The sequence below is a fragment of the Acipenser ruthenus genome, chromosome 19, assembly GCF_902713425.1.
Source record: "Acipenser ruthenus chromosome 19, fAciRut3.2 maternal haplotype, whole genome shotgun sequence".
NCBI lineage: Eukaryota > Metazoa > Chordata > Actinopteri > Acipenseriformes > Acipenseridae > Acipenser > Acipenser ruthenus.
The window spans coordinates 15,031,340-15,058,768 of NC_081207.1; the positions used below are offsets into that span (position 1 = coordinate 15,031,340).

Sequence of the window (27,429 nt, forward strand, 5' to 3'; positions counted from 1 at the left end):
CTGCTCCAACACAGACAATTCGAGTTAACCAAATTATAACACAACACAAACAAAACTACCTCACCTATTGGGACACACACACAAAAACACAAAGCAAATTAGAGTGCTATCGGGCCCTAAAAAGACACTACACCCTGGCTGAATACCTGAGCAGGGTGAAAGACAACAAGCAGAGGCAGATCCTAACCAAATACAGGCTCAGTGAGCACAGCCTGGCCATAGAAACAGGCCGACACAGGCAGACCTGGCTGCCCAAAGAGGACCGGCTGTGTCATCACTGTCAACTCCAACAAGTAGAGACAGAGATGCACTTTCTACTGCAGTGTACAAAATACACAGAAATAAGGGAAACTTTCTTCCCACAAATAAAAAATCTCTGCTAAACATTCCCAGACCTGCCAGACTCTCAAAAACTCCCAATCCTCCTCGGAGAGGAGTCCAGCTGTGTCCAACTGGCAGCCCAGTACACAGCTGCCTGTCACAGCCTGAGGGACAAACAGTGAGCACTCTACATTAGTTCAAGTCTTGTTATATTTCATTGTTGTTATTGTTAACTTATTAATAACGTGGTTATTATTTATATTTGTTTACCATTATTATTATTATTATTCTCATCAGTGTTATTGTCTATTTAATGTTCAGATGATGTACTGTGTGTACATTGCTTTGGCAATACTGTGAATAATGGCCATGCCAATAAAGCACCTTTGAATTTGAATTTGAATTTGAATTTGAGAGAGAGAGAGAGAGAGAGAGAGAGAGAGAGAGAGAGAGAGAGAGAGAGAGAGAGAGAGAGAGAGAGAGAGAGAGCTGCACAGCAGATATCAGTAACATTAGCTCAGAGCACAGACACCCAGCTTTGGAAATGACACCCTATGACAGCCATATTGGCTCTGAATGCTCTATAGATCTTAATAGGATTCTCAATACATGTTTGAGCCACAATGGCACCAGTTTCTTATCTAGGAAAAGGAGAAAGGGAAAACATTTTTTAAATAAGGGGGATGGAAAGAACCAGGGAAAGAAAGAAAAAAGAGACAAAGATAATTGTCTGGTTGTTTTGTTTCTTTTTCTTTTCACCTGCTCTCTGACGCTTGCTCTCCCTCTCCCTCTCTCCTCCTCCCCCTCTCCCCTCCTCCTCCTTCTCATTTTCTTCAAGAGAGGGAGAGAGGAGAGAGAAGGCACCCTGCATATCCTTAATATTTAAAATAATTAACAGAAAAATTGAAAAATAAAGCGGAAGGACGCGCGAGAGAGAAAGTGATATTCGTATCACACTCAAGTATCAGAGACATATTTAAAAGAGCAGAGGGAGATAATATGCTCACCCATTCACAAGCAGATTGAGGGAGGCAGAGAGAGAGAGGGAGGGTAGACAGCGAGGGAGGGAGGCAGAGAGAGAGAGGGAGAGAGAGAGAAGGAGGGATAGTAAATACCTTATATGTATTCTCAAGAGCAATAGGAAAATAAAAACAGAGACGAGAGAGAAAGAGAGAGAGAGAGAGAGAGAGAGAGAGAGAGAGTGACGAGTGGGAGGGAGAAAGAGAGGGTTAGATGTTTATATATTTTGCTGATGGGAGAGACAGATAGATAGATAGATAGATAGATAGATAGATAGATAGATAGATAGATAGACTGCCGGATAAGCAAACAGACAGACAGACACACAGACATGCACACACAGAGCGACAGACACTAAAATCAACAGAGGGAGGGAGAGAGCTGGCTATTTCCATCAATGACAGAGACACAGACAGACAGACAGGCAGACAGACAAGGGCTATTTTTATTACCGACTGAGGCTCAGACAGACTGACAGACAGACAAACAAACAATAGGCATACTAAAACCAAAACACAGACAGCCAAGACCAAGAGAGAGAGAGAGACAGATAGAGATAGAGAGAAGGTGTGTGTGTGTGTGTGTGTGTGTGTGTGTGTGTGTGTGTGTGTGTGTGTGTGTGTGTGTGTGTGTGTGCACTTGGCCTGTTTTCCGCGTTTCCTCAAAGCCCCTGTCCCCTCCCTTCTACTACCCTCTCAACCCCCACCCACTCCTCATCCCTCACTGGAGCACAGGAGAAGACAAGAAGAGAAGAATGTCAGGCCTGGGTTTAGGAATATTATCACTGACCAATCGAATATTACCTGGCTGCTAAGAAAGGACAGGACCAGACTCACCTCAACACAACTATGGGCTGCATAGGATCCCGGACTATCTGTGAGTACAGGGGGCTGGAGACTGAGAAATCTGCGTGTGTGTGTGTGTGTGTCACTGGATCTGTGAAACTGTGTCTGTGCCACATCTGTGCATATATGTGTCTACAGATTTTTATCTATCTATCTATCTATCTATCTATCTATCTATCTATCTATCTATCTATTTCTATCTGTATGTTTATGTATACAGAATACCTATTTATCAATCTGTGTGTCTATCTATCTATCTATCTATCTGTGTGTCTATATATGAATCTGAGTGTTATGTATCTCAATGTGTCTCTCTCCATCCATCTACTTCTGTCTGTGAATCTGACTACAGTATACATAGCAGCTATTTATCTGTTTGTCTATCTATCTGTCAGTGTGTCTATATATTAATCTGTTTTGTGTTTTTGTATCTGTGAGGGTTTGTGTCTCTGTATAAATCTCACACCTACCTTGTCTGTCCATCTCTTTGGCTGTTTGTCTAGCTGTGCGTGTCTGTGTCTAAATGTGTGTTTGACCAGCTGACCACACTACAAGCCTCCCTTGTTGTCCATCTGCGTAGCTGTATTGTATCTGTCTGACCACAGTATCTATCTGGTTTGACCATCTACATGTGTTTTTATGCCTGTTTATAAATGAACATTATCTATCTATCTATCTATCTATTTATCTATCTATCTATCTATCTATCTATCTATCTGTCTATCTAAGCATATTTTTTATCTGCAACGTTTTCTGTCTAATGTTTTGATTTACTGGGGATGCAGAGAAAAGAGAGAGTGAGGAGATGGGAGAGGGAGAGAGAGAGCACGAAAGAGAGACGAGGACAGATAATTTAGTAAACAAGACAGAGAGAGAGAGAGAGAGAGAGAGAGAGAGAGAGAGAGAGAGAACTGAAGGAACAGGAAATTTAATAGGGATCATCAGGAAGGCTTTTGAAATCTCGTACGGAATGGAATGGAAGGGAAAGTCGTAATTGGAAAAGCGTTGAGCAGCACTGAATACTGTGTCTGGTGGAAATGAAGTGGTGTTTATGTTTGTTATTTGTGTGGCATGATTTTGTGGCCCTTCTTTAGAGCAGAACATTGATACGACAGAACATTGGTTCTGATGAGGAATAGAGAAGGCAGGTTGAGGAACTCCTGGCTGTTTTTTTTATATATTCTACTGTCTGTATGGGGGGACTGTGACGGTCATGTTCCCAATATTTTGGAACTGACTGTTGTAATTTGCTTTGCTACACTTTTAAAAGCTTAATATAAAAATGGTTATTATGTTATGAACTATATAATCTTTTGAACTAACATAAGTTGGCATGGTCCTACCTGACTTCCCTCTTTGGCATAACAAGTTGAAAACCTGTTGGAATTCATTTAATCCAACAGCAGATTTCTTAGAGCAGTCACAATGCTTTGCATTTTTATTTTAAACCATGATATTACACTAGGTTAAAGACATCTCTGTTTGCACAATACATGCTTCCAGATACTGTTGCAGCTATCTGAAAGCATGGCTTGCAAACTGAGATTACAACATTTATTTTTCAGGGGTTCCCAAATATTAATAAATCCCTTGCTGTATTTGGCTGGAGTTCTTCATTGGACTACCTGTTAATTATACAACAGTTTCCACCACTTTCAGTTTATGGGTTGATTCTGACCAGCTGTGATTGAGTCATGCAGAGATATTTAGTCAACAATAGAAAAGCATTGTGGGTTCCCGAGGTCTCCCCTGGTAAAGGAATGTTTGTGTGGTGTGCAGGGTGAGTCATACAGTCAGGAGAGCGCAGGTTTGCATCCTGGCTGTGTGGTGTGCAGGGTGAGTCATACAGTCAGGAGAGCGCAGGTTTGCGTCCTGGCTGTGCAAAGTCACCGGTCTTCATTGGGGATTCCGGAGGGAGCGTCACATTGGCTTGAGGGTTCCGTAGTGTAGCCGGTTCCTGGAGTGGGACGCCTGGTTTATAAGGCTAGCGCTCGCCTTCTGGGGCAGTGTTTCAATCTTTGTGAAGATAAAGAAGTCAGACCAGCCAGTCTATATAAATCCCAATGATGACCAGAGTAACCCAGCTTAGTTATAAGTGATGCCAACTCCACAAAGCAGGAAGTCGCCAGAGAAACCTCACAAAGTTGCTAGATGTCACTATTTACACATTCTAAAGTCGCCAAAAATGTCGCCAAACAATTTATCACTCCTCTCGGAATCGCTTAACCTTTAAGAGTAAATATAAAGAATATTAAATGTATTAAATGATGGTTGATCATTTTTAAACATTTTGTATTTGTCTGGATTATCTACCTATACAGTTTAATGTAATTGATTAACATTAACTTTATTTTAACATTACGCAGCACTTATCACGGATTTAGTACGTTATGTGTGTTTATATAATTGATGTCGTTCTCTTCCGTTAACAAGGGGCAGCTGTAGTTTTAGTAGTTATTTACATTATGATTAGCTTCTTTGGTTCACAGCCGCAACCAGTCTTCACAGCAACTTACACCTGGAAGTTGGTTACTTATTCCCGGTTCCTTATTCGCGATGTAGTTGACAAAGTAGTGTGTCCTTTTTTCTGTGTGTTTTAACTCATTTACACATATTGCTCAATTAATATATTGCTACTATTTAAAAAATAATCACTCCTTCTTAAAAAAAAACCCAAAAAGAATATTAATAACAAATCTGTATCAGCAGCATAGCGGTACCCTATATTACCAGCTTGTTTTGCCCCATTTACCCCCTTAGATGCCTTGCTCACTAAATATTGAAGTATCCCTAGATAGGTTATCACCCCCTCTTTGCAAAACCACTAAATAATTTATTGAACAAGCCGTAACACGAAGAACAGTATCCCAAAATGCAGCCCATTATAACCAATACAGAACGCATGGGGGCACGTTTTTGGATGCCCCATTTACCCCCCTTAGGCACCTTGCTCACTAAATATTGAGGTATCTCTAGATAGGCTATCGACTCCTCTTTGCAAAAACACTAACGATTTTAGTGAGCAAGCCGTGCCCCACGAGCAGCAGCACCCCAAAATGTCGCCCATTATAACCAATACAGAATGCATGGGGGCACGTTTTTGGATGCCCCATTCACCCCCCTTAGACACCTTACTCACTAAATATTTTGGTGCCTTATGATAGGCTATTGTCTTCTCTTTGCAAAAACACTGAAGATTTTAGTGAACAAGCCAAATGCATAGCAACCCCTTTGCTCTTACTTGTTGATAAACCGGGTCCAAAGTGTGATGCTAAAGTTGGCTTCTAATTCGGCCAGCTTCCTATTCACATTCCAGCTTTTTAATCGCATCCTGCAAATGTAACTCAAATTGAATAAGTAACTGGGGTATTTCAGGGGTTAAATCGTTTCGGGCCACTTATTTCAAAGCTGATTCTCACACAGGGCTAATACCTCTACCTCACCCTTATGTATTCATCCTGTCCCAAAATTGATTTTGATACGAAAACAACGGGCAAACATGGCACAGAGACAAGTTGGCATGTTATCCAATTCATGCAAATTGAATAAGTAACTGGGGTATTTCAGAGGTTAAATCGTTTTGGGCTACTTATTTCAAAGCTGATTCTCACACAGGGGGAACCCCTCTATGTCACCCATATGTGTTTATACCGGCCCAAAACTGTTTTTGATACAAAAACAGCATAAATCATACAATAATCCAGGACGTTATCATAAGAATGACTGCATTTAACATCAGATGTATAAACATGACTCTGACGTGGCATGGGAGTAGAAGAGAACTTGTTAAATTGCGTTAGTTTGCCGGTGGTCGTTTGGTTTGTTAGGGTATTGATGAACTCTTGATAATGTTACTCCACTTACTGTCACAATGTGTTCAGTCCCTTTGAAGTGAGATTACTGGATTCATTGACAGACGAAACACAGTCTTTATTTCATACCTTCAAAATCAGAAGACAGCAAACCACAACCCCCAGCTTGATTCTCGATGTATTTATTTATCTTTTCAAGATTAAAAGGTGAAAAAAGCAAGTGAATTTACATTTTTTTAAAGGAAAAAACGATTGGACAGAATATACAGCAATCTGCTTCCAGGATTTCCTTATAGTAACATTGACAGCTATGGCCAAATGTTTTGCATCACGCTATAGAATTAACTAATTTTGCTTCATAAAGTTGAATGAAACCTGCTGAATAATGTTACATTAACATATTGAATTACACACCACTTTGTAGTTTTCATATATTTAATGAAAAACTGACATACATCACAAAATGTGACATTTCAAAATTGTAATAGGTTTGTTTTCTTCTTAACAAAATAATGTCAGTCTTCTTCAGGTAATCTTCAATCAAAAGAGTTTAAATCAGGAACAAAGCAAACCAAAAGACAGAACAGAACGTAATCACATGCAGAAGCAGCAGGTAAACCTAAAGGTCTTGCCAGGTAGTATTCAAGCCACAAAATACAAGTTACAGACATTAATATACATACCACAGGGAGTGGAAATCTACTTTCACCAATGAACAGAGTTGCCCCCCCCCCCCTTCACTGGAGGCACACCAGCAGGTGCTCGAAGACGCGGCACCAGAGGCACAGCGCGCCACTCCTAGCAGACATTTGTGGATTAAAACCAGTTTTATTTGGGTTGATTGTGGTTCGTACCTATGATTAAAATCAGCATTTTAAGTAGAAACAAACTCATGCATAAACAAGGCTAATCCTCCCGATGTCACAACTGCTCTTTAAGCATTAGATTTTAAAACAAAATCTTAGATTAAATACAGGGAAATCATACAATGTTCAGAGACAAACAGAGGTTCATACAATTTTAGAGCAGCAGAGTGACAGGCCTGTCTTAGGTTGTCAGATCTTTAAATATCCAATCTTACCCATCGTGGGATCGTCCCTCACCTACATTCTGCTCAGTTTATCAAAAGTAATCTCTTTAGATAGCTGATATCCTTACCCTTCTTAATCTGACACTTTTGGTAACTAAACATAAAGAGAGTGACCATCAGTGTGAGAACTGTCAGACATACTCCTTCCCCGACTACCTAATTCAGATGGGTGTTGACATTACCTATCTTCATGTCAGATCCATCCAGGTAGTTTTGTACTTTATGAATAATTAAGTAACAATTTATATTTTAAGTGTGATCCAAATTATTTCCTGATAATCCAGAAATATTGTGTTTTATTCTTGTGCAAAAAAGAAAATAATTAAACCTTATCTTTATATATATTTAATCTTATCAATAGTAACTTATTTATTTAACTATGTTCATACAAAACATATATCTAGGCTTGCTACTATTCAATTTTTATTTTTTTGCCAAATCGATGATTAATATCGACGTTTATTTTTTAAAGAATTTACAGGGTTTTTTTCTATCATTATTTTTCAATTCAAGCAGATCATGGGTGAAATCGACCTTTATGCCTTAAAAAAACAGACTTTTTATGCCATTAGAAATGTCTCATTTAGAGAAACTCCTTTATCATATACAACATGCAATAAAACCATGGTTACCAACATTCTAATTGAAATAACGTTTGGTCACAGCAAAGCTATACCTTATAAAGCTAAAGTTCCTACACAAATTTAAAAAATTGTCTCAAATAAACCGTAGAAAACGCAGCATATAAAATGTATTACATGTACACAGACTTTTATAGCATACATTTACAAGTAAAAATAATATGCACAGAACAAAACATCAGATAGTTCAACAGAACTAATTTGCACTTATTATTCTGAGCTCTGCCCCTCTCCTGCTTCAGCACTCAGTCACTGGAGGCATGCAGGCAATAAAAATGTGCATTATAAATATCATATGGGAGATACTGAAATTGAAGAAGGAATCTATGAACAAGACCTAGGAGTTTATGTTGACTCAGAAATGTCTTCATCTAGACAATGTGGGGAAGCTATAAAAAAGGCCAACAAGATGCTTGCATATATTGTGAAAAGCGTTGAATTTAAATCAAGGGAAGTAATGTTAAACTTTACAATGCATTAGTAAGACCTCACCTAGAATATTGTGTTCCATTCTGGTCACCTCGTTACAAAAAGGATATTGCTGCTCTAGAAAGAGTGCAAAGAAGAGCGACCAGAATTATCCCGGGTTTAAAAGACATGTCGTATGCAGACAGGCTAAAAGAATTGAATCTATTCAGTCTTGAACAAAGAAGACTATGCAGTGATCTGATTCAAGCATTCAAAATCCTAAAAGGTATAGACTATGTCGACCCAGGGGACCTTTTTGACCTGAAAAAAGAAACAAGGACCAGGGGTCACAAATGGAGATTAGATAAAGGGGCATTCAGAACAGAAAATAGGAGGCACTTTTTTACACAGAGAATTGTGAGGGTCTGGAACCAACTCCCCAGTAATGTTGTTGAAGCTGACACCCTGGGATCCTTTAAGAAGCTGCTTGCTGAGATTGTAGGATCAATAAGCTACTAACAACCAAAGTAGCTACTAACAACCGAATGGCCTCCTCTCGTTTGTAAACTTTCTTATGTTCTTATGTTCTTATGAGGCAAGACAGGCGGGCCCGCTTTGTCCTGCCGCGGAGACTTCTGCCGTCGATCAGGGTATTGTGCACAATACTCATTAAGTGTTTTCCTCTTGCGCCCCATTTTCAAATCAAACTAGTAACTGTCACCATATATACCTATAATAGCAAAAGCTTATTCACACCTTAACCCGCTAATTTCAAAGTAGGCGCCTTGAATAACAGGCGCTGTAGCTGGAAAATGAAAGTGCACAACAGTCTGTCTTGACGACTGACAGTCATTTCAATAAATGAGAGAGCATTCAGCCAATGGGATCTGTCAGAACAGGATGAAACGACTGACTGTGAAACTATACTAGCCTATTAAGGGACCACTGAGGAACAGAAACGGGACAGACAGCAAGTATAAAAACTACACCAGACAAGAGATGATTGCTAAATTATTATTTTTGGTAAGAAAAAAAAACAGCGGGTGGTTTTACCGATATTCATCCTATATAAATGTATTTCAGTCAAAATCATATTTTTGGGGAATTCGTTGTTTAACAAGCTTTACCGATTAAAATCAAAAAGTAGCAAGCCTACATATATCCCATGTTAATTACATTACCAGTTCTATTATGCAGATCAGAATCTTTTAAAAACTGGAACTATAACTGGAGCTAGAAATGATCACTGTACATTGAACAGGTACTAAAATAGTGTGTGAATGCTTAACCATCTATCTGTAACACACTGGGAGGCAGCAGTTCCTTTTCTCCTTATACAGTTATACAAACCTCCATTATATCTTGTGATACTCTCTATACCGGGGTGCTCAGGACGTTGATCCCGGGATTCTGGTCTCTCGTGGTTACTGTTCAGTAATCACACAAGGTGGCGCTGCTTGACTCTTGACTGTATTAACTGGTGTTGTATGTATAGTAGCTAATGCTATCAGTTACAGCTTGAGAGTTGCGATTTTCTACTACGTTTACAGTGATTTTTTTTTTCCTATAAAGTTGCGGTGAAGACCTTAATATGAGTGCTGGACCAAGCAGCAAGAAAGCAAAAATGTATCACTTTCACAGTGAGTGGGAGGAAGATTATTTGTTCACCACTGTAAATTCAAAATGTGTGTGTCTGATCTGCCATTCAAGCGTAATTCAAAGTAAAATTAATGATAAGGAATAAATAAATAAATAAACAAATATATAAATAATAATGCCAGTAATTAGAACTGTCAGGCAGTTATACCGCTTCCAAGCTTAGTACCAGTTGGAAATTTTGGCAAGCTGAGGCACTGCAGCACAAGTGTCAGCAACAGATCAGTTTTATGGAGCACTTTCAATTCAAAATACTGCATTAGTTCATTGTCTCACAATGCTTTATAACTTTAAAGAGCATAGTAACCATGACCCAAATCTACACACTGTAATGAGTTATAAGCTAATTTTACATTTAACCTTAAGAGAGGTCTAGGTCACAGGCAAGGTCATTTTTGGATAGAGCACATATGGGTTCCTATATGTGTTCCATAGTAACCATTAACCTATCTGCACTGTAAGGAGTTATAAGCTAGTTTTACATTTGACCAAAGATTTTGAAAGGTTTTAAAACAAATGCGTCAGGTGGCCATATTGGTTTACGCACAAACGACCATGCGACCCTGGATTGCAGATGGTACCTTGTGAGGGGTGGAGTTCTTTCAGTCAGGGCAGGGTGGCCACTGTCAGAGATGGGGGTGGGGAGAGAGAGGGGGTAGGAGGGAGAGAAAAGGAGGATAGCAGGGTGTTGGGGACGAGGAGGGAGAGGGAGAGGGGAGAGGGATGGTAAGAGGGGAAAGAGAGTGAGCAGGATGGGGTGTGGTTCTTAGATATATGAAATGTAAATATATATGACATGTATCAACTCTGAATGCCCTGACCAAGTTTCATCACAATCGGATAAAAGGTTCTCTAGATAAATTTAAATGCAAGTGTGAAATACAGACAGAGAGACGACCAGACAGACAGACACTCCATATACACCCTAGAGTATGATGATACACTTAATAACTTTTGCTAGAAGGTCCCTAACAGGTTACATGACACTTGGATAAGAGGCTCTCTTGATATGAGTTTACAGTATTTTTGCAGTTTTGCCATGATTTTCCCATGGCTATACGATGCATTTACCATAGTTTACCCTGGCTTGCCATGTGTATTAATATGCTTTACCAGACCTCGCTATTCTTTACCATGCTTACCTGTGATTTACCATGCTCTCACTGTGCTTTATTACACATTGCTATGCTTTTACTATAAGGGGTGTAAAAGTGAGAGACAGACGCTTACACAGTTTCCCCAGAGGATAATTATTCCAAAGCGAACCTTAAAATGAACACAAAAAAATGAACTTTATCCCTGTCTCCAAATTAATTACAACGTATCTGTGAGGAGTTTTGGGACATTTCCAATTAAATTGAATGTCCAGAGGCCTTTGAGAAATTAATCTGTAAATTAATGGGCAATTTATAAACGGATAATTAAAATAGATTAATCATAATGCACAAACCACAGATGCTATTAAATTCCTACTGAATATATAATACATTATGTAATATACCCAACAACACAATGCTGACCAGACCAGTAGTTTAAAATTCTGGCTTTTTAGTTTATATAACATTGTCTGTGTCTGTCTTTTATTGTGGTGATAATAGTGTGGTCCGTTGGTTTTTTGCATTCATTTTGAATTTAAAAGCATTTCAAATACAATGTTACAGAATACTGCTGCATCCTTGTACCCTTGCTGTAGGTCACATGGTCTGATTCCTGCCGGACCATTGGACAGTTTCAACTACTACACAGGAAGTGATTAGGTAACAGGAAGTAGGAAGCCCAAGTGATCATTTTTTAAACCCTTTCCACCTTTCCAGACATTCGATTTGCAGGAGTCTTTTCAGAAGCAGGCACAGTGGTTGTAGAGGACATTGGTTCGTTATCACATTTTGAAATGAAAAAACATACATTGAAATTAGCACGTGTTCCTTTCAAAACTGCACATGTGACACCCGTTTAGTGAATGGAGGGGCACTTCAGCTCGTCACTGTGGTTGTGGGTCAGTTTTCTGTTTGTTTGTCTCTTTCAGCATCGGAGGCCGTGCAGGTGGGCAAGAAAGAAGGAGAGCAGGTGGGCAGCTTCGTCACCATAGCAACACCGATTCAGTACAGTAGCATACATAGAACCTACAGTACATACAACTGGGTAGACTGATTTTGAAAGGAGAGTGAGTGTGTGTGTGCGTGTCTGTGTGTGTGTGTGTGTCTGTGCGCCTGTGTGTGTCAGTGTACTCTATAATCGTGCAATAACACTGGTTTCTGTGAAAATGCAGTTAATCCTTTGGTTTCACATATAAGCCCATGTGTTGTCTCTGAGTATAAGTCCCCCCTGGTTGAAGAACAGTGGAAATGCAAGGGGGCTAGATGCATATAAGCATGCTTTACTGTAAATCTTTTTTTAAACAGTAGAAGTAGAAGAAGTTTTTGTATATAATACAGTTAACACGCACACAGGCGAGAACATTGTCCTCACGAGTCAATGTGAGGACAGAAGTGATGGGCCTCCTCATTTAGATATTGATTTTTCTTAAAATAAATCTGCTCTATTCAGAAAAAAGTACAGTGTGAATGCAGTGTTCTTACTAATGTAGTAAAGATAACATGAGTGTGTGTGCCTGCGTGTGTCTCTGTGTGTGTGACTGCGTGTGTATGTCTCTGTGTGTATGTGCTAGTATGTGAGTGTGTGTGTAATGTATGTCTATGTGTGTGTTTGTGTGAGTGTGTGAGGGCGTGTGTGTGTGTGGGCCCAGATGTACACCAGCCATGTTATTTTTTAAACGCAAAACTTTGTCTTCTATATTTTCTTAATATTTAAAATCTTACCTGTTTAATATCCTTATATGTGTATTCTGTTTGACTCCCTATTGCTGTTTCGAATTAGATCATTATGAGTCTGGCTTACTAACTATTCCAGTATAAACTGCTTTCTTAAGCATCATGGAGAACCATAATAGTGTTGCACAGGCTTCAGTGCACAATGCTTCTGCTGTGGGCTGCGGCAATGGCGCAACTCTGAAATGCTTCCCCACAATCAGACCCGAGGAGTCTTTTCTGAAGTCATTTTGCTGGATTAGTTAGCAAGCAATTGCAAATAATGATCTGAGCAGAAATCACAAAGAATGATAGAGAGCACACATAATAGGGCATTAGGCTGGTAAGAATATTAGGACAATGTGTAGATGGTATAAAGTACCCTTACAATGGGAAAACTAGCATTGTTTTGTGGTATATATGTACCCTGTATCAGCATTGCTAATTCTGTAGACACAGATCTTAGCCCTAACACTAATACACAGCCAAATAAACAACCAGAACACACATGCATTCTATAATGTCTGAACATCAACCAATTATTGGAAAAGACGCACTGCTTCAAATGAAATCAGAGACAGAGATGCCCATGTTTGTATTTGGTTTCATTTGCAATGGACTGCATCAAAAATATGACACAAAGGAAACTAGTGCATCAATGAGGTCTGCAATAGACAACACCCATCCATTCTAGTTTTATTTCATTTTTGCTTTTATTTTATTTCTTTTGGTTGAATGTAGGAAGTTCAGAACTATGGCAAAAGTCAGAATCTTTCTTGGAGGTCACTGCAGAATCTCTTTGTCACAATATCATGTTTTCCATTTCTTCTCTCCCCTCCCTATCCTTCCTAACCATTTCTCTCTCTCATCTCATCCCTTCCCCCTCCCACTTTCTCTCTCTTTCCCTCTGACGTCAATGCAAAAATATCAAATGCCATCAATACTAAATCTATGAGGATCTCCTCTCCCTCCCTCTGTTACCTGTGCAACAATTTCAAATGCAATGCATGCTGATCAATTCTCTCTCTCCCGCCAACCCCTGCCCTTTTATCCCTCTCTCTCAGACACCACTGTAATAATATCAGCTTATCAGATGAATACTAACTCTCTCTCTCTCCCTCTCTCTATCATTCCCTCTCTCAGAATGCCCGTACAGAGCTCTCCTGGGACGGTATCAATGTAAGTTACAGTGCTATTGGCAGTGTGTCAGTGTCTGTGAGTATGAGTCTGCATCTCTGTGTGTCCTTCAGCTGAGAGGTCACTGCACAACGAAAGGAAATCCCTCCATCTGCTCAAACCTACTCCAGCCAGTCAAATAATCCCATCAACCTGCAGTTTTAAAGTACCCTTATAAAAGTCTCCTGCTGTGAAAGCATGGTAAAGCATAGGGAAGCATTGTAAAGCATAGAGAGGTGTGATAAAGCATATTGATAAACATGCCAAACCAGGGTAATCTATGACATGCATAGAATAATCATGGGTAAGCTTGTGGGAAAACTGCAAAAACACCATGCAAAAATATTGGGTAGCTAACAAATGAATTTCATAAATCTTACATGTTTTGCTCTTCAGTTGGCTACATTGGTCTAAAATTAGCAATTTTAAAAGTATTAGCAATTTTAAAAGTATTATAAAAAGTATTTTAATTAAACAGCATTAATACAGCAGTACTTGGGCTAGACAAGCCACAGCATGTGTGGATATACCCGTATGCCAGTGTTTATTAAAAATACTAAATTGAAATTGAACTCAACGACAAACTTTTCGATGTGCAGTCTTTCTGTGTTGTCTTTGATTCAATTTATTTATGATCCAGGTGAGTTCTTATAAGAGGAAAGTACCTAGGGGCGGGACGAGTGTGTGGTTTCATCTCAGGGACTGCTGTGATTGGATAACATTTCTCATATTTTGGAATCTTTTTAAACTTCTGGGCTTGTCGTTTAAGCCCCTAGGTGGTGTGGAGATCAGATCAATGTCGTCTCAGAGTTGGTATATTAATTAAGTAGTCATTTTGCAGATGTTTTTATCCAAAGCAACTTACAGAGGCTAGGGGGTGAACTATGCATCGCAACTGCTGCTGCAGAGTTACTTACAATAGGACCTTGGTTTTATGTCTCATCCAAAGGACGAAGCATAAGTTAAGTGCCTTGCTCAGGGTCACGGGGGGGGGGGGGGGGGGGGGCATAAACATACATCACTGGTATCACAGCAGTCCCTTGGCTGAAACCACACCCTTGTGCCTCCGCTAGGTCCTTTCCTCAGCTGTCTCACGGTCTGATTATCCTCACAGATCTCAATGGAGGACACAACCTCAATTCTCCCCAGGCTGAAACGGAACTCAAACGCCTATGGGATTGGAGCGCTGGCTAAATCATCACTATCAGGTACAGAGACTGAACCAGTTAAAACCAGTAACTAATAAATGATTTCTGGAACGCGTTCTAACCAGGGTTAGACTCCTACAGAGAATAGTGAGTGGACTCTATAGGTTTAACCAATGTTGAGCAATGGTGCACATTTTCCTACCCACAAGGGGTTTTGTGACCCCAGGCCCCAGTGGGGTCCAGGGGCAAAGCGTCACTGACACATTTACAGTGCCAGTGAAGTCAATTTTACACCTAAAAAGATGAGAGTTATTATTTCTATAGATCTATAGTTATTATTTGGGGAGCCAGGTCCATGAAAAATCATGCTGTTGAATGGGAAAATCTTTATTTGCATTTAAATAATTAATTGTGGAGATTGGAACGAAGTTTTAGGCTACCAATAATCAGTATAATAATTAGAATTAATAGTGGAGCATATGCTGTCACTGTTGGGTAGATTTTGTATTGAAGGTTCCCAGCCCAGAATAAAGAGAAAGAGACTCTCCCTCTCTAAACTAGGAGGAATATCCTTACCTGTTCTTGAGAAATATTATTTGATTGCAAGGCTATCGGTGCAATACTGGATTTAAAAAAAATGTTCATGCGGGATGTACCCACCACATGAAACCATTTGGGAAAATAATCTGACTAACTCACATCTCCTGGTACCCCAAAAAATTGTTTAAACATTTTAAATAAATTGTATTTTGCATACACTAAATGTCTGGTATAACGTTTACATTTTTTTAGGATTAGACAATAATTTAAAACTGGAGAACAAAGATATTTTGTCCACAAAATAGAAAGTATGGCATCAACACACTGCAGGACATCTCAGGATGGCACACTGTTATCCTTTGACAAGCACAGTCAAGCACAATACAATAGCAAAGGCACTCATTTCTTTCAAGTCCACACTAATAGCATACATCAGGGGTTCCCAACTGGCGGACCGCGGTCCAGATTCGGACCCCGAAGACATTTTTTCCGGACCCCATATGCATCTGCCAATATTATGACTTAAGGGCTGTTCACACCAGACTCAGCGCGCGTGCCGCCTGTTTGCGTGCCGCTCTGCAGTCACCACGGACCAGTGTTCACATTGAACGTGGCAGGGGAAAGACAGTGGGAGGTCTGTTCGTGCCGCGCTGCGTCCGTTGTGAACGGCCCTTTAAACCGCAATTATATACAACGCTGCTTGTGGAAGACTGCGTAGTTTAATCAGTGCAGTTAAAATCATATTGCACATTGAAAGATTTGGACAAAATGGATGCCAAAAAGAGAAAAGTCGACTTAGAAAACCGTGTTTTTAAAGACAACTGGACCTCTGATTTCTTGTTAATTCTTCCTGATCGACCGAACAGCAAGCCAGTGTGTCTATTATGTACCGAGACGGTGGCCCTGATCAAAAGCTCAAATTTAAAATGACATTACGACAGTAAACACAGCAAGTTGTTTGACAAAACCTACGCACCAGGTTCTGAACAACGGTTACAGAAGATATCTTCATTCCAGGCAAGTTACCAGCATAGCACAGCACTTATAAGCGATCTATGACAGATTAGGAAAGAGCCACTGAGGCTTCATTGCGAGTAGATTGGCTTCTATGTAAAAAATGGCTCCTTACTCCCAATCGGAAATGATAAAAGCGTGCATGGTCGAAAGTGCTTCAGTGTTGTTCCCAGAAAATAAAAATCCCGTGGACACTTTTAAAAGGATTCCGCTGTCAAACAATTCTACTACTCGCCGATGTGAAGCACTGGCTGATGATGTCTTTGGTGATCTAAAATCAAATATAGAAAAGGCTGAAATAATCTCATTTTGTACCGATGGCGCTCCTGCAATGGTTGGTAAAGAGAAGGGCTTTGTAAAGAAAATGAAAGAAGTGAATCCAACACTTCTTGCCTACCACTGCATTATTCATCAGGCCATCCTCTGCTCTCACCTTAAGACAGGTCCACACCTGAGGATCAGTTGCGCAACCCAATTGCTCCCGAAATCACGCAACTCAGTTGCGAGCAATTGCTGTATCCACATTTGAGCAATTACTTGTGCAACAAGGTTCCCGCGTCTACAAGTTTCATTTTTTTACAATAACTGAGTTGACAGGTTTTTGTTGTTGTTGTTGTTGTTGTTGTTTTTACATTTTTATTCCATCTACAAGGTGAAGTAGTTTTTTGGGGTTTTGACAACCGAGTTGACACTTTTTGTTTGGTTTAGTTTTTCCTCCCGTGTCTACAAGTTTAGAATCGTATTTATTCTATTTTATTTATTTTTTTTACAACCGAGTTGACACAGGTCTTTATGTGTCAGTAATTAACGAGGAAGAGTTGGCTGTTATTATTTTTCAACTGTTATTATTTTTCAACTGTTATTTTAAATGCCCTAGTCCCTAAAGAAAAAAACAAAGCTGCGTAAAAGCTGGAGGAAACCGTTTATTTATTTTTTCTTTATCGCTGACATTTTTTAAATTAGAGCTTCTTAATATGGAAGCCGTGCAGTCAGCATTATAAGAACCAATCAGTTGGCGAATTGCCACATGATCGCTATGTCTACAGAAGTCGCTCAGGAGGTTGCCTGGAAAATAGAGCCTGGCTCTACTTCAAGCAACTGGTTGCGCAACTGCTTGCAACTGGTTGCAGGGACGTCCACATATAAGTGACTCAGTTGCAAGCAACTAAGTTGCACAACTGATCGCTCAGGTGTGGACCCAACTTTAGTGAAGAATGTGGCAAAGTCATGTCCAAAGTGTTTAAGTTGGTAAACTTCATTTGTATTAAATCCTCCCTGCAACACAGGCAATTCAAAGCATTTCTGCAAGAAGTTGACGCCAAACTCGACAATATACGGTGGCTCAGTAAGGGTGCAGTGTTGAAGAGATGTTTTGCTTTGAGGGATGCGATTTTGCAGTTCCTGTCTGATGATTCGTCTTCACGTGCAGAGGAATTTCTGAATTTTATGCGTGATGAACATCAGATGGAAGTTGTTGCTTTCCATGTAAATATATTTGAGCATTTGAACACACTGAATTTAGCACTTCAAGGCAAAGGGTCATATTTGATCTTTGGGAAAGTGTCAAAGCATTCAAGGAGAAGCTGGTCTTGTTTCAGGAAGACCTGCAGTTGGAAGAGCTCCTTCATTTTCCCACTTTGAAGGAGGTTTTGGCGCCATCTGCTGGAAAAAAACATGACGCGTCTATGGTTTTTGAGTAAGCTAGCCACCGAATTCAGTGAACGGTTTTACCAGTCCAGCACAACAGAAGACCTTTTCTTGTTTGCGAAAAACCCATTTCTTATAGAACCAAGAAGATCGTGGAATGTGACTGCCAGTAATACATTTCCTTGCGTAGACAGAGGACACCTTCAGATGGAGCTGTGTGATCTGCGTGCCATAGTGATTGCCCTGACAATTACATTGATCCTGAGAAATTCCCAAAAGCGAGAAAACTGGCTTTGGCAATTTGTACCATGTTTGGATCAACATATTGCTGTGAGGCATGCTTTTCAAAAATGAACATGATCAAAAACAGACACCGCAGTCGGATAACCAATGAACATCTTGCACATTCTCTTCGCATTGCTACTACAGCCTACACACCCAACTTCAAAAGGCTGACCTTGGAGAAGAAGTGCAAATTTTCACACTAGACTCAATAAAATGAAAATGAAAAAAAAGTTTGTAAACAGTTAGGAAAGAAAAACAAAATAAAACAAACAAAAAAATGTTTCCTGTTATGGACTGATCCTGAGTCACCGATTTGTGTTCCTGGACCTCAGAAGGAAGAGTATATTAGGTAAGTGGACCTTCGCTAAATAATGTTGGGACCCCCTGGCATACATCCAATTGAAGAAATATTATTGCTGCATATCAGCCAGATAGAATCTTCTCCACATTTTTCAATATTCTAATATCTAAAAACAAAATATTTAAAACTCAAAATAAAACATGATTAATATGTTTAAAGAGGATCAGAGCAGAGCGGTTGGAAACATGTTAATACTATCAGAATGTCTTCATGTAAACTATCTGGTTTTTAACATAAAATATCTCGGGGGTTTCTGCCTTAAAATTAAATGTTTTAATCATTCAATTTAAATAACACTGGCTTAAAACGTAAAAAGAGCAAAATGTGTACAAAGGTTAAAAACACACAAAATCATCTGTCTCAACAGCACTCATTACAATACCTGATGCCTTTCTAAACATAATAAAAGACCACAAATTAAATAAATCCATATCACTAATGTTGGGGTGATGTGATTCAGCGCCTCAGTCACCATCTGCTGCCACACTGAAGAGCTCCTCTAATGGGACCGGACTGCACTGCTGCATTACCTGAATCTTAAAGGTGCACAAGACATCTACTATTAAGTTACATTATATGTATTAGTCTATGTCACAAAGACGGCCGGAGTGGGTGGCGTCAGACCAGAAGCAGGGAGTAAACAGACAGAGACTTGGGGTTTTGGTGGAGCTGAGCGAATGGTTTCGCTCAGCATTTAATAAAACAGCACAGAAAATAAAAGGTTTGAACAGTACAAAAACAAAACAGGACACGGCACTACACGCCAAAATAAATAGACAAACAAAACGGACTACACAGACAAACGGTGCACGGAGACAAACAAACACGGTGAGTGAAAACACTTAACTATTCTTCTTCTTATTATTATTACCTCCGTCTCCAATCCCGTTCTCCACTCACTGAACACCTAACCCTGACTGAGTGCTACGTGTCTCTATATATACTGTTGTGCTGGGATTCAATTACTAATTAATTATTCACTTGAATCCCAGCACGTGAATTAATTCTGTGCAACCCCGTGCTCACATATTACATTTTAAATGCACGTGCGTGATGTGCAATCCCGTGCCTAAATACAAATATACACTTTTTAAATACACGTGAAACACAGACCCGTTTATATCCCGTGTACCAATCTATACACCAACATTAACACACGCACGCAACATACAAATGCACACAGGGACGGGGCACATTGCCACATATACCCCCCCTTGTGCGCAGCACACATGGCCTCAACGGCCACCTCCCCCCTTAAAAATCCAGCAGTCCAGGACAAAGTCTCGGGCTGGGAAGGGAGGCTTCAGTGGGCCCATGGCTGGCCATGCTGTCAGCACCCCTGCCGGTAGTGGCACGGCTGACAGCCTGTTGGTTTGCTCCTGCAGCGAAACTGCTGCTGGGGAAAGTGGTCTCCTGACCTCTCCCCCTGTCTTTGTAGCTGGTAGCTCCCTTTGGTGGGGCTCCGACCACAGTACTGCCGGCAGCGAAGAAGCTGCAGTGGGAGCAGGTCTCCGGACCTCCCCCACGATCTCCGGCAGCGAAACTGCTGCAGTGGGAGCAGGTCTCCAGACCTCCCCCACGATCTCCGGCAGCGAAACTGCTGCAGTGGGAGCAGGTCTCCTGACCTCCCCCACGATCTCCGGCAGCGAAACTGCTGCTGGGGTTGGTGGTCTCCAGACCTCCTCCCCCTTCTTCGTGGCCGGCAGCTCCCCTTTCTGGGGCTCCGGCCACCGTACTCCCTGCGGAGGTACGGGCAGCAGAGGCAGCTCCTGCTCCTTTGCTCCGGGCGGTGGCGGAGGCAGAGGCAGCTCCAGCTCCTCTGCTCCTGGCAGTGGTGGAGGCAGAGGTAGCTCCAGCTCCTCTGCTCCTGGCGGTGGTGGAGGCAGAGGCAGCTCCAGCTCCTCTGCTCCTGGCGGTGGTGGAGGCAGAGGCAGCTCCAGCTCCTCTGCTCCTGGCGGTGGTGGAACCAGCAGGTATTCACCCTCTGCTGGTGGAGGTGGGAGGGGCCAGCAGTCCTCCCACTGCGGTGGAGGTGGAACCAGCAGGTATTCACCCTCTGCTGGTGGAGGTGGGAGGGGCAAGCAGTCCTCCCACTGCGGTGGAGGTGGAACCAGCAGGCATTCACCCTCTGCTGGTGGAGGTGGGACCAGCAGGTATTCACCCTCTGCTGGCAGCTTGGGTCCTAGGGCTGTGGAAGCCCCGACTTCCCTCTCTTCGGGCTGTGGACGCACCGACTCCTCCCTGTTGGGCTGTGGACGCCCCGACTCCTCCCTGTTGGGCTGTGGACGCCCCGACTCCTCCCTGTTGGGCTGTGGACGCCCCGACTCCTCCCTGTTGGGCTGTGGACGCCCCGACTCCTCCCTGTTGGGCTGTGGACGTTCGGGCTCCCCCCACTCAGGCGTAGGACGTTCGGGCTCCTCCCACTCAGGCGTAGGACGTTCGGGCTCCTCCCACTCAGGCGTAGGACGTTCGGGCTCCTCCCACTCAGGCGTAGGACGTTCGGGCTCCTCCCACTCAGGCGTAGGACGTTCGGGCTCCTCCCACTCAGGCGTAGGACGTTCGGGCTCCTCCCACTCAGGCGTAGGACGTTCGGGCTCCTCCCACTCAGGCGTAGGACGTTCGGGCTCCTCCCGCTTGGGCTGTGGACGCTCAGGCTCCTCCCGCTTGGGCTGTGGAGGCAAAACCAGCAGGAATTCTTCCTCTGCTGGTGGAGACGGGGACAGCAGGCATTCTTCCTCTGCTGGTGGGACTGCTACCTGGGCTGCTGTTCCACTTATAATTGCCTCCAGGTAGCTGAGGACCAAACCCACACCTTCCTCCCAGGTGCTTACGGTCTGCTCCCTTGCATAAGCCTCCCATCGTTCCCTATCCATAAACTGCAGGAACTGGACGACTACTGGTATAGACTGGGCCTCCAGCCCAGCATTTTCCAGCATCCAGTCCCGCACTTTGATGGCGTCTTCTGCCATTTGTTTTTTTTAATTTTATATATTTTTTTTTAAATCCAAAACTGCGGTTCCTGCTCTGGCCTGAGTCCTGGAGGCGCTGTCGATCCCACGCAGGACACCACGTGTCACAAAGACGGCCGGAGTGGGTGGCGTCAGACCAGAAGCAGGAAATAAACAGACAGAGAGGTGTGGTTTGGTGGAGCTGAGCGAATGGTTTCGCTCAGAATTTAATAAACAGAAAATAAAAGGTTTTAAACACAACAAAAACACAGGACACGGCACTACACGCCAAAATAAATAGACAAACAAAACGGACTACACAGACAAACGGTGCACGGAGACAAACAAACACGGTGAGTGAAAACACTTAACTATTCTTCTTCTTATTATTATTACCTCCGTCTCCAATCCCGTTCTCCACTCACTGAACACCTAACCCTGACTGAGTGCTACGTGTCTCTATATATACTGTTGTGCTGGGATTCAATTACTAATTAATTATTCACTTGAATCCCAGCACGTGAATTAATTCTGTGCAACCCCGTGCTCACATATTACATTTTAAATGCACGTGCGTGATGTGCAATCCCGTGCCTAAATACAAATATACACTTTTTAAATACACGTGAAACACAGACCCGTTTATATCCCGTGTACCAATCTATACACCAACATTAACACACGCACGCAACATACAAATGCACACAGGGACGGGGCACATTGCCACAGTCTAACATTAAACCTACATGTAATATGTTGAATACTGTATTTGAGTGCTGTTTTTTTTTAATTTCCAAAAATAAACGCTTTTAGCAAATCATAATACAAATTTTAAAAAAAAAGAAACATACTAGATGTACACAAAAAATAAAAATCGAAAAATAACTTACTATCAAAGCACCAAAAAAAAAAAAAAAACTAGCGCCTACCAGAATATATTGCAAATTATACTTATACAACACACAAGAGCCATCTTATTAAGTTGTATGCATAACATTTAAAAAAGAAAGAAACAAAATTAAAAATCAGACAAAATAGCAAGTCACAAATAGAAAACTACACGACATGCAATAAAATTAAGAACGGAAGGCTTTATATTATAGCCTATAGTAAAACAGATGTGCAGTGTCTTTGTAAACACTGATATGCTATTAACAAATTTCGCTTTGTGTTATGCGCTTTCACAATTATTTTCAGCATATCAAGAGATCTTGCTAGGAACGCAGTGCCTGTTTGGAGCAAATGTTATTTTTCATGGAATCTGTTTGGATAGTGTTTGTCATTTTTGGAAGGTAAAAAAACAAAATTAGCTGTTATACTAATTTTCACTTAGTTCATTTTAGAAATGTTGAACTGAATCAACACATGTTATTATTATGTGATAACATTCTTAAAAAAAAATTAAATGAAATCGCCCTCAAACAGTTGTCATGTCAATTTCAGTTCCTAGTGCCGTTTGTCAATTTCAGTACAACTCGAATTGTTGTTTCGCTGAAGAGCACACGCAGACGCAATAAAAGCAAAAGTTGTGTCGGGAACATTAAAGGATGAAGTATTGGGAAGAAATAAAATAGGCTACTATTCAAGACAAATAACAATGAAGATGGGTGTGAAAAATGCTGTTTCACCAAAAATAGTGGGTGGACTCCAACCACCCTTCCAAAAAAGTGAGTGGAAAATGTCCATCTGCGTCCACCCCCCAGTATAACACTCGTCCTAAGTCTTAGGTGTGTTCTGGTATAAAGAGAATAACGAGCTTCTATCCCATGATGACCCACTTCACTGAAAACTACACCTCCCACAATCCCTTACAGAAGATATTCTGTCCATCTCAAAGCCCTTTTCAATTGAACAGCATTGTGGGAAACTGTGGCAGAGTGCTCCGCCCATGTGTGGGTTATGTGTTATGTTTTGCGTGTGGTGTGTTAATGTTGGTGTATAGGTATTGGTGCACGAGATATAAATGGGTCTGTGTAGCACGAGCGATTTAAAATGTATTTAGGCACGTGGATTTTATAATCACTTCACATGCAGATAAAGTATGTGAGCATGGGATCGCACTAATTAGTTCATGTGCTGGGATTCAAGTGAATAATTATTTGATAATTGAATCCTGGCACAACAGTATATATAGATGCACGTTTTACTCACTCGGGGTTGGGTGTTCAGTGTGGAGAGAACAGGAGAGAAAGTCGGGAGTAAGCTTTAAAAGAATAATAATTACAATTGTAGACGTGCTGAATTAGATCAGCACGATACTTGTATGTTTAGAGTTCGTCCACCCTGTTTGTTAGTGTTAGTCCGTTTTGTTTGTCTGTTTATTTTGGCCTCAAGTGCCATGTGCTGTTTTTGTTTAAACCTTCTATTTTTACAATTAAATGCACTGAGCGCCGCAGCGTCTCAGTTTCACCTGCCAGTACTGCCTGTCTGTGTGTTTCTTTCTGGCCTGACGTCACCCCTACAGCCAACCTGTTCACATGTGTTAGTGGTGGGATAACAGTTCATTTCAGGCCAGAAAGAGTACTGCGAGGGAAAAAAATAATATACAAAAATAAATACAAAAATGGAAAGCTGGAGAGACGGCTGCAGTGAGCTGGAGGATATCCTCGGGGACCTTGAGGACCAAGGCTGGTGCCTTGCCTACGGGGTGTATGGACACACTGTGGTGATCTGCCCCTTCCAAGATAAGGAGGAGGAACCGGCCCAGGAGAGGAAGGTGGGGAGAAGGAGCAGGAACAGAATGGGGAAAGGAAAGCTGCAGCAGCAACAACAGCAACCGCAGCAACAGCAGGAGGAAGTCGGGGATGATGGTTGGGGGGCCTTTTTAAAGATCCTCACTGCGGAGTTGTGCCCCGGCTGTAGGGCATATGGGCACATATTGGCCATATGCCCCACGCAATACGAAGAGGGGGAACTATCACGCCCAAGTGGTGGGAGCCCAAGCTACCAGCGCCCAGAAGGGGGGAGCCCGTGCGTCCAGTGCCCAGAAGGGGGAAGCCCGTGCGTCCAGCGGCCAGAAAAGGGGGGCCGTGCATCCAGCGTCCAGATGGGGGAAGCACGAGCATCCAGCGCCCAAGAAGGGGGGGGGGGCCGAGGAACCAAAGCCCAAGAGGGAGCTGTTCCCACCTCCACTGCAAGAGGGAGACTGTCTGCTGCTCCCACACGTGCAGATAAAGTATGTGAGCACTGGATTGCACAAATTAGTTCACATGCTGGGATTCAAGTGAATAATTAAATGGTAATTGAATCCCGGCACAACAGTATATATAGATGCACGTTTTGCTCACTCGGGGTTGGGTGTTCAGTGTGGAGAGAACGGGAGAGAAAGTCGGGAGTAAGCTTTAAAGAATTGCTAGACGTGCTGAATTAGATCAGCACATCTAGCAATTCGTCCACCCTGTTTGTTAGTGTTAGTCCATTTTGTTTGTCTGTTTATTTTGGTCTCAAGTGCCGTGTGCTGTTTTTGTTTAAACCTTTTATTTTTACAATTAAACACACTGAGCGCCGCAGCGTCTCAGTTTCACCTGCCAGTACTGCCTGTCTGTGTGTTTCTTTCTGGCGTGACGTCACCCCTACAGCCAGCCTGTTCAGACAGACCTAATTTGTTTTTGAGATACACCTGTCATCGTTTCTATTCAGTTTAAAAAATGAGTGCTTAAGAACTACACCTTCCACGATCCTTTGCTACAGATCAGCATTCCCCTCCCAATGCCCTTTATGCTGAACATCACCTTGTGAGATGTAGTTTGTTCCTTTCTGGGTCTTGACCCACTGTCTCTCTGTCTCTGCCGCCCCTCAGCAGGGGCGTCCCGCAGCGTGAAGGATCACATCACCAAGCCCACGGCCATGGCTCAGGGACGCGTGGCGCACATGATCGAGTGGCAGAGCTGGGGCAAGCCCTCCGCCGGCCCCGGGGTGATTAGACCAGCCGCCCGGGAGAGAGAGAGGCGGCTGGAGAACGACGCCTACTCAGACCTCAGCGAATCAGAGAAGGAGGCCAGGTTTGCTGCTGGTGAGACAGGCATTGGTACTGGTGTTGATATTAGTATCAGTATCAGAATGGATTTCAGGATCTGTATTGGTATTGGTATCAGTATGGATTTCAGGATCTGTATTGGTACTGGTATCAGTATTGATTTCATGATCTGTATCTGTATTGGCATTTCAGGATCAGATTTTTAGTAGCAGTAGTTTACAATAGTAAGAAGATTTGCACCATGACCTTTCTGATTGTCCTCCCATCTCTCAGGTGTAATGCAGCAGTTTGCAATCTCCGAGGCGACTCTGCTGGCGTGGACCTCGATGGACGCAGAGAGCATGAGCGTGGGGTCAAACCAGGGCAGCGTGGCTCAACTGAGCGAGATCAACCAGGAGTCAGTCACCAGCAGAGGTACTTGTCTGTCTGAGTCTCTCTCCTCTCTCAGATCAGATCCTACACCACTCTCTGTACAGTATATTGACCCTCTTCTCCTCTCCTCTCATCTCTCTTTCTCTCCTCTCCTCCTCTCTCACAGATCAGATCCTCCATCACTCTACAATATTTTGGCCCCTGTCTCCTCTCTTCTCTTCCTCTCTCCTAACCTTCCTCCCCATCTCCTCTCTCTCTCTACTCTCTCTCCTCCTCTCTCACAGATCAGATCCTTGAACACTCTACAGTATAGAAACCCCAATCTCTCTCTGCTATCTCTCCTCTCTCAGATCAGATCCTACACTACTCTCTGTACAGTATATTGACCCTGCTCTCCTCTCTCTCTCTCTCTCTCTCTCTCTCTCTCTCTCTCTCTCTCTCTCTCTCTCTCAGATCAGATCCTACGCCACTCATCAGTAGATGGCTGGCCACACACCTATGTATCTCAGGGTCTGTACTGTCTCAGCTCCTCCGATGCCTGGGAGCCAATGAGCAACGAGCAGTCCAACATGGCCTCTCCTGCTGCTGGGTCCTATGTGATGGGGGCTTCACAGAACTATGATGAAAACTCTGCCTACTTACACCAACATCTACAGCAGATGCAGGTAACCATCCAATCGCTTCCCAGCAGACCAACACAAGCCATGCACTGCCCGGCAGACCAACACAAATCTCAAACAATAGAGAAGGAAAGGTCTGTTAACATGGGGGAATAGTACATTTACTGTGAACACCACTGTGTGATACAGTGCTAAATTAATAATAATAATAATAATAATAATAATAATAATAATAATAATAATGCGTTTTTCTTGTTTTTTCAGCCAATGGAACACAGAATAAACCACACCCAGTCTGCTCAACAAACCCCGAACAGCACAATCCACGGGCAGCAGGATCCACCCACTCACACACCACTGGTGGATCTGTGGGGGGCGGGCCAGAGTAGAGTTCATTACACTGAGGTGGGCGGGTATGTGGGTGTGTCTGCTGAAGAAGGAGGTGTGACCACGGGGGAGGAGCCTGCAGTGGAAAATGCTCCTTTATTGAACAAGCAAGATTCAAAGGTAGTTGACTTTTTACCTGGTTTCTGCTAAATAAAGTATTGGTTATGGTTAATTTATATTGTATTCCTTTAAGCCAGGGATTCATCTGGTTGTTCTTCACTGGACTCTGTCCAAGACCACAATGTCTTTTTGTGTTGTGGAGACCAGAATTGATCACAGGCTCTTTTGGTCCATTCCAAGCCAGGACCTTGTTCAGCCAAGCTCCTTCATTTCTCAGTTACGCACCCAGGTTCAA

The 27,429-nt window shown here is 42.2% G+C and overlaps 1 protein-coding gene across 3 annotated transcripts in view; it reads left to right on the forward strand.

Moving 5' to 3' along the window:
- The first annotated feature begins 1,391 nt into the window (after positions 1-1,391).
- Positions 1,392-27,429, forward strand: part of LOC117424280 (protein FAM131B-like) — a 49,413-nt gene continuing 23,375 nt past the window's right edge. For 2 of the 3 annotated variants that reach the window (XM_058992523.1, XM_058992522.1), the window contains exons 1-8: positions 1,394-2,217; positions 11,820-11,860; positions 13,744-13,779; positions 14,891-14,984; positions 25,519-25,731; positions 25,969-26,109; positions 26,521-26,732; positions 26,952-27,194. In XM_058992523.1, the coding sequence (XP_058848506.1) occupies positions 2,190-2,217; positions 11,820-11,860; positions 13,744-13,779; positions 14,891-14,984; positions 25,519-25,731; positions 25,969-26,109; positions 26,521-26,732; positions 26,952-27,194 (1,008 nt within the window). In that variant the 5' untranslated portion in view covers positions 1,394-2,189. Of the gene's footprint in view, positions 2,218-11,819; positions 11,861-13,743; positions 13,780-14,890; positions 14,985-25,518; positions 25,732-25,968; positions 26,110-26,520; positions 26,733-26,951; positions 27,195-27,429 lie in introns of all 3 variants that reach the window. The other variant, XM_058992524.1, reaches the window with a different exon arrangement.